Below are 7,753 nucleotides of genomic sequence, written 5' to 3' on the forward strand. Positions count from 1 at the left end.
ATAGCCTTTAGCGACGGTAGTAGGGGGGTCGCAAAAGAAGGGGTTGCTAAAGGTCTTTAGCAACGGTAAACGCCGTCGCAAAAACATTGGCGACGGCAAAGATGCCTTTTAGCGACGGCAAAATGCTGTCGCAGTTAATGTGTAAAAATCTGAAGTTTTTGAGACGGCACTAAAATACCGTCGCTAATATGGTTATTTGCGACGGGAAAATACCGTCGCAAAAGGGTTTATTTGAGACGGTAAAAAATACCGTCGCTAAAATGGTTATTTGCGACGGGTTTAATACCATCGTTAAAACTATTATTTGCGACAGAAAAGTGTGCCGTCTCTAAAAATATTATTTGCGACGGTGAAAGTACCGTCGCTAAAGGCCTTTTGTTCATATTGCCAATATCATTGGCAACGGCTATGCTACCGTCGCAAAAACCTGTTTCTAACAAAAAATGCAGTTTTAAAATTATTAAAAATATGCAAATTACCTGTATTAAATAAAAATAACTAAAAAAAATCGATAACTATATAATAATATAAAAATTCCTGTATATAAATAAAATTTCATCCTTAATTAAAGTACTCTTCCATTCATAACAACACATCATCAAAATTATCCAACCACATAATTTTGCAAAATACATACATAATGTTGTTCACAAATCTAAATAATGTAAATCAAAAATAAAAGTTTTCTTCATAAACAAAAGTCCGTCGCAATCTTCACACGGCTGCATTCCACAAGAAGCAAACTGCTACTCAGGAAATATCTGAAAATAAAAAATAAAAATAATTAGTGACAATATAATTATGTATTAATATTTTAATTACAAAAAAAACATAAAAATTTATTTATTATATAATTACAAAGATAGTTTAGTAAATAATTTTGGCTAAATAGAAATCCGACCCTAACTCCCAAACCACAAACCCGATTCGAGTCTCATCTTCTCCCACAACTCTCTCGTGCCTAGGCGATCATGTGTGCCAAGTTTCGTGCTAAACCGACCCCTTTTGGTGATTTTGGAGCGTCAACACCTCGAATTCAAGTTTCTTAAGGAACTAGTTTGCCTAGACCGAAATACGGCTCTAACTCCCAAACCGGGAAACCGATTAGAGTCCTGTCTTCTCCCACAAGTCTCTCGTGCCTAGGCGGTCGTGTGTGCCAAGTTCCGTGCCAATCCGACCCCGTTTGGCGATTTTGGAACGTTAACACTTCGAATTCAAGTTTCTTAAGGAATTAGTTTGCCTAGAGTGAAATCCGTCTCTAGTTCCTAATCCGGGAACTCGATTGGAGTCCCGTCTTTACCCACAAGTCTCTCGTGCCTAGGCGGTCGTGTGTGCCAAGTTTCGTGCCAATCCGACCCCATTTGGTGATTTTGGAGTGTCAACACGTCGAATTTAAGTTTCTTAAGGAACTAATTTGCCTAAACCGAAATATGGCTCTAACTCCCAAATCGGGAAACCGATTGGAGTCCCGTCTTCTCCCACAAGTCTCTCGTGCCTAGGTGGTCGTGTGTGCCAAGTTTCGTGCCAATCCGACCCCATTTGGTAATTTTGGGGTGTTAACATCTCGAATTTAAGTTTCTTAAAGAACTAGTTTGCCTAAACCGAAATATGGCTCTAACTCCCAAACCGGGAAACCGATTGGAGTCCCGTCTTCTCCCACAAGTCTCTCGTGCTTAGGTGGTCGTGTGTGCCAAGTTTCATGCCAATCCGACCCCATTTGGTGATTTTGGGGTGTCAACACCTCGAATTTAAGTTTCTTAAGGAACTAATTTGCCTAAACCGAAATATGGCTCTAACTCCCAAACTGGGAAACCGATTGGAGTCCCGTCTTCTCCCACAAGTCTCTCGTGGCTAGGCGGTTGTGTGTGCCAAGTTTCGTGCCAATCCGACCCCATTTGGTAATTTTGGGGTGTCAACATCTCGAATTTAAGTTTCTTAAAGAACTAGTTTGCCTAAACCGAAATATGGCTCTAACTCCCAAACCGGGAAACCGATTGGAGTCCCGTCTTCTCCCACAAGTCTCTCGTGCCTAGGTGGTCGTGTGTGCCAAGTTTCGTGCCAATCCGATCCCATTTGGTGATTTTGGGGTGTCAACACCTCGAATTTAAGTTTCTTAAAGAACTAGTTTGCCTAAACCGAAATATGGCTCTAACTCCCAAACCGGGAACCCAATTCGAGTCCCGTCTTCTCCTACAAGTCTCTCGTGGCTAGGCGGTCGTGTGTGCCAAGTTTCGTGCCAATCCGACCCCATTTGGTGATTTTGGGGTGTCAACACCTCGAATTTAAGTTTCTTAAAGAACTAGTTTGCCTAAACCGAAATATGGCTCTAACTCCCAAACCGGGAAACCGATTGGAGTCCCGTCTTCTCCCACAAGTCTCTCGTGCCTAGGTGGTCGTGTGTGCCAAGTTTCGTGCCAATCCGATCCCATTTGGTGATTTTGGGGTGTCAACACCTCGAATTTAAGTTTCTTAAAGAACTAGTTTGCCTAAACCGAAATATGGCTCTAACTCCCAAACCGGGAACCCAATTCGAGTCCCGTCTTCTCCCACAAGTCTCTCGTGGCTAGGCGGTCGTGTGTGCCAAGTTTCGTGCCAATCTGACCCCATTTGGTGATTTTGGGGTGTCAACACCTCGAATTTAAGTTTCTTAAAGAACTAGTTTGCCTAAACCGAAATATGGCTCTAACTCCCAAACCGGGAAACCGATTGGAGTGTCGTCCTCTCCCACAAGTCTCTCGTGCCTAGGCGGTCGTGTGTGCCAAGTTTCGTGCCAATCCGACCCCATTTGGTAATTTTGAGGTGTCAACACCTCGAATTTAAGTTTCTTAAAGAACTAGTTTGCCTAAACCGAAATATGGCTCTAACTTCCAAACCGGGAAACCGATTGGAGTCCCGTCTTCTCTCATAAGTCTCTCATGCCTAGGCGGTCGTGTGTGCCAAGTTTCGTGCCAATCCGACCCCATTTGGTAATTTTGGGGTGTCAACACCTCGAATTTAAGTTTCTTAAAGAACTAGTTTGCCTAAACCGAAATATGGCTCTAACTCCCAAACCGGGAAACCGATTGGAGTCCCCTCTTCCCCCACAAGTCTCTCGTGCCTAGGTGGTCGTGTGTGCCAAGTTTCGTGCCAATCCAACCCCATTTGGTGATTTTGGGGTGTCAACACCTCGAATTTAAGTTTCTTAAAGAACTAGTTTGCCTAAACCGAAATATGGCTCTAACTCCCAAACCGGGAACCTGATTCGAGTCCCGTCTTCTCCCACAAGTCTCTCGTGCCTAGGCGGTCGTGTGTGCCAAGTTTCGTGCCAATCCGACCCCATTTGGTGATTTTGGGGTGTCAACACCTCGAATTTAAGTTTCTTAAAGTACTAGTTTGCCTAAACCGAAATATGGCTCTAACTCCCAAACCGGGAAACTGATTGGAGTCCCGTCCTCTCCCACAAGTCTCTCGTGCCTAGGCGGTCGTGTGTGCCAAGTTTCGTGCCAATCCGACCCCATTTGGTAATTTTGGGGTGTCAACACCTCGAATTTAAGTTTCTTAAAGAACTAGTTTGCCTAAACCGAAATATGGCTCTAACTCCCAAACCGGGAAACCGATTGGAGTCCCGTCTTCTCCCACAAGTCTCTCGTGCCTAGGCGGTCGTGTGTGCCAAGTTTCGTGCCAATCTGACCCCATTTGGTAATTTTGGGGTGTCAACACCTCGAATTTAAGTTTCTTAAAAAACTAGTTTGCCTAAACCGAAATATGGCTCTAACTCCCAAACCGGGAAACCGATTGGAGTCCCGTCTTCTCCCACAAGTCTCTCGTGCCTAAGTGGTCGTGTGTGCCAAGTTTCGTGCCAATCCGACCCCATTTGGTGATTTTGGGGTGTCAACACCTCGAATTTAAGTTTCTTAAAGAACTAGTTTGCCTAAACCGAAATATGGCTCTAACTCCCAAACCAGGAACCCGATTCGAGTCCCGTCTTCTCCCACAAGTCTCTTGTGCCTAGGCGGTTGTGTGTGCCAAGTTCCGTGCTAAACCGACTCCTTTTGGTGATTTTGGGATGTTAACACCTCGAATTCTAGTTTCTTAAAGAACTAGTTTGCCTAGAGTGAAATTCGTCTCTAACTCCCAAACCGGAAACCCGATTGGAGTTCCGTCTTCTCCCTCAAGTCTCTCGTGCCTAGGCGGTCGTGTGTGCCAAGTTCCGTGCTAAACCGACCCCTTTTGGTGATTTTGGGACGTTAACACTTCGAATTCATTTTAGCTTAGAATGTAAAGTTACATTTTATACCTGATCTTCTGGTGGTGGTGTATATGGATTCTCGTCTTCTGCAGATTCCCTAAATGCCCGGTGGCCACTCGATGCATCAGGAGCCTATGATAGTCAACGCATAATGTGTTAATCTTTTATACATAATGTTGTGTGACAATTTAACTATCAAACAATTTAATTTATATCGAACCTGTCTGTTAGGATCCACACTTGCCCCCTGTGACACAAACGCCATCATCTCAGCTCTCAGCTGCTGTAAATGTGTAGAGAACTCTACTCTCATCTCCTCCCTCAGCTCCTCCCTCAACTCATCCCTTAGCTCCGCACGAACCTGCTGGGTGATCTGAACAATAGTCGATGGCTGGGGTGCTGACTGTGATGGCCCCGCACCATCTTTATACACTGCTCTCCGAGGCACAGTTCTCCCGTATGTGCGACAATATCCATGATTGTCATGACCTATCAACTCATGGAAAATGGCATTCCTAGCCTCCAAAGTCCGACAATCCTCAGGTAGCATAGAGAGTTGGCCATTAAACTCATCATGTATTGAATAAGAGATACAAGTATATGCCAAATTAAGATAGTTAACACAAAAAAATAAAAAATAAACTTTACATACAATCAAAGGTCTTTGGAAACTACCAAGGTTTGGATAACCTCTGGGCCATCTACTCTACGTGTCATAAGCCAAACATTCATCTTATCAGTAGACTCCCCCTTATTGGTCATCTACATTTTTTTAGAAATATGAAAATTAGAATCCAAATAATTTCTAAATATACAATGTTTATTTATATACAAAAATAAAACAGTAAAATATAAACCTCATGCCGTATCTGAGCGAAAGTAGTACGCCCTGTGGTATGAGCTATGCCGTGAGCTCGCCGATTTTTAGCGTTCCTAGTTGCAATTTTCTATAATAGGTTCAACAAATGTAAGTATATAAATATGATTTGTATGTTTACATATCATACATATAACTTATTTGTATACCTCAGCATCGGAAGTACGCCAATACTCCACAAGTTCTTCCCACTGGCTTGGCACAATGTGCAAAGGAACATCATCCTTCAGATTAGGATCTTCACTTCTAGGCTTGAAATACTTACACTTAATCTTATTCTTGTGATCCTTCCATATGCCGTTATAGTTTTTCATGCAGAGTGGCTTGTACTCCTCTGGACATATATTCAAATTGTCCTATAAAACACAATTTCAAGGTTTAAACAATAATAACACAATTTTGGAATTTAAATTTTTGGACAAAAATATACTTTTACCTTCACATCCTTCCAGATAGCATCGAGAATATCATCAGGCACAGTGTTCCAGTCAAGAAAAATAAGAGGAACAATGTTACCATTTCGCACAATAATGCCAAGTTGAGTAGTTAACTTAGACACGTTATCCCCTATTGGACAATAATTTTCATCAAATTGTATGTCCAATTTGGCACCGGTACCCCACTCCCTAATGCCCTTGGCACATCCTCTACCACGCCTACTCGAGGTTGATGAAGAACTAACATGACCTGTGAGATACAATAAGAATAAACAATATGCAATGATAATAAACAAATGCAAATTTAAATAATGTCAATACAAATCAATTTCTTATACCTGAGTGAGGCTGTGAAGAAGTCGAAGGATCTGAAAAATACAATGAAAATAAACAAGTTATATGTAATGAGAACAAATAAATATATATTTAAATAATTTTCATACAAATCAAAGCAAATTTATATACCTGCGGATGGCTCATAAGCCGATGACTCTAGTCGGGATGATAGCTGCTGCGGTGCCACTGATGGTGGATGCACCGATGGTAAGCCTAGAGGCTGAGTAGCTGATAGCTGGTGTGGTGCCACTGATGGGGGTCGATGCGGTGGCACTAATGGCCCCTCTGATGGTGCTCGCTGTGATAGCTGAGTAGATGATAGCTGCTGTGGTGCCACTAATGGTGGTTGATGCGGTGGCACTAATGGTGCTCGCTGTGATGCCTCCTCTAATGGTGGCACTAATGGCCCTTCTGATGGTGGTCGATGTGATGCCTCCTCTGATGGTGGTGCTGCTGATGTCCTCTTATGTACCACGTCGGACATCATGCGCCGGGGATGATCAGGTTTCCTCTTCCTTCCCATAATAATCTGCAAGCAATATAACATTAATTAGAAATATAGATAATGGTTTGTCATCAACTATAATATGACATTAATTGAACTAATACAATTACAAAGACAAAGTAAATTAAGAAACTGATGATTAACTACAACCTTGGCCTTAACTGAATTACTGATGTTGATTAAATATCAACCTATTTGAACATCAACTATTTCCCCTTCTGCGGCTTCCCTCACCCAACCAACTTCTTCATCACGAAGCATTATATTTTCTTCCAATTGTTGGCTCATATATGGCTCAATTTGTGGATCAGTCGAACTCATATCAAATAAACCTCTTTGAGACATCTTCACCGCCACTTGCCAGTCTGGTTGTAACGGGTCTGCAACATACCAAACTTGCTCTGCTTGGGATGCCAAGATGAAAGGTTCATTACTAATTCTATCATCTCGATACAACAAATGATTGAAGTTGACTAACGTGAAATTGAAGACATCTTGTATCTTCCCGTGAATGTTGTCAATCCAATCACACTTAAACAACACATGCTTCTTCTCATTGGAATATCGAATCTCAACAATATCTGTCAATTGTCCATAATAGTACACAGACCCCACACGAGGATTCTTGTCTTTCCGACTAGCATAACTTATAGTATCTGCCTTCAAAGCCACACCACAATTTTGTGTGGCTCGACGGTCATCCATGGCCTTTACTCGATACCGAAACCCATTCATTATATACCCGTTGAACCTCCTTGCCAGGTTATGAGGACCATTTACCAATACAGTAATCTCTTCAGAAAATGTGACATCACTAGTCCTTCGCAAAGTTTGAACCTATTTTAAATAATAAAAATTGTAAAATTTAAAATATAGTTCGACTTAGGTAAATAGAATCTGTAGATTTAAATACATACATGTTCCTTGAACCAAATGTGAAAAGTTTCAAAATGTTCACGCCGAAGCTGATGATCGTCAACACGAGGCATTTTGACCTTAAGTTCTTCAAGGTGTTTGCTGTGTAAATTGAATTTTTATATAAAAACAAAATTTGGTTCAAAATTCAATGGAATATAATAAAATATTGAGTGAGTGACATAACTTACTTTATGAATGGTTGAACCGCGGCTGTATTGAATAAGACATACCGATGAGTTTGTACCCAAGAAGTGTTATCAAGATAAAAGCTTGTGATTTCACCAACAACACGACCTAGATTATCATCACCACTGTAATTTCTCGTGGGTCGATTAGATTTAGTTTCCACATCATTGAGATATTGTGCACAAAAATTCATGCATTCTTCCATAAGATATCCTTTAGCAATTGAACCTTCTGGACGAGCTCTATTACGCACATATTGCTTCAAA

At 41.6% G+C, this 7,753-nt stretch overlaps 2 protein-coding genes and 1 long non-coding RNA gene across 3 annotated transcripts; all 3 read right to left on the reverse strand.

The window, feature by feature from the left end:
• Nucleotides 1–579: 579 nt before the first annotated feature.
• On the reverse strand, nt 580–4,827 carry LOC145794588 (uncharacterized). Its single transcript, XM_082877007.1, has 3 exons — nt 4,449–4,827; nt 4,277–4,360; nt 580–761 (listed from the first exon to the last, which is right to left on the reverse strand). Exons 1-3 carry the CDS (start codon nt 4,776–4,778, stop codon nt 747–749), a joined length of 429 nt encoding a protein of 142 aa, XP_082733133.1. The 5' UTR covers nt 4,779–4,827; the 3' UTR covers nt 580–746.
• A 75-nt stretch (nt 4,828–4,902) lies between these two features.
• On the reverse strand, nt 4,903–5,390 carry LOC145794589 (uncharacterized). Its single transcript, XR_014334504.1, has 3 exons — nt 5,255–5,390; nt 5,086–5,175; nt 4,903–4,990 (listed from the first exon to the last, which is right to left on the reverse strand). It is a non-coding gene; the product is annotated as an uncharacterized LOC145794589 (long non-coding RNA).
• A 25-nt stretch (nt 5,391–5,415) lies between these two features.
• Nucleotides 5,416–6,401, reverse strand: LOC145795593 (uncharacterized). The gene is made up of 4 exons (XM_082880423.1): nt 6,008–6,401; nt 5,881–5,910; nt 5,584–5,792; nt 5,416–5,439 (listed from the first exon to the last, which is right to left on the reverse strand). The coding sequence occupies exons 1-4, from the start codon at nt 6,399–6,401 to the stop codon at nt 5,416–5,418; spliced, it is 657 nt and encodes a 218-aa protein (XP_082736549.1).
• Nucleotides 6,402–7,753: the final 1,352 nt, after the last annotated feature.

The sequence above is a fragment of the Camellia sinensis genome, chromosome 7 (assembly GCF_055761805.1).
Source record: "Camellia sinensis isolate YWXY chromosome 7, ASM5576180v1, whole genome shotgun sequence".
NCBI lineage: Eukaryota > Viridiplantae > Streptophyta > Magnoliopsida > Ericales > Theaceae > Camellia > Camellia sinensis.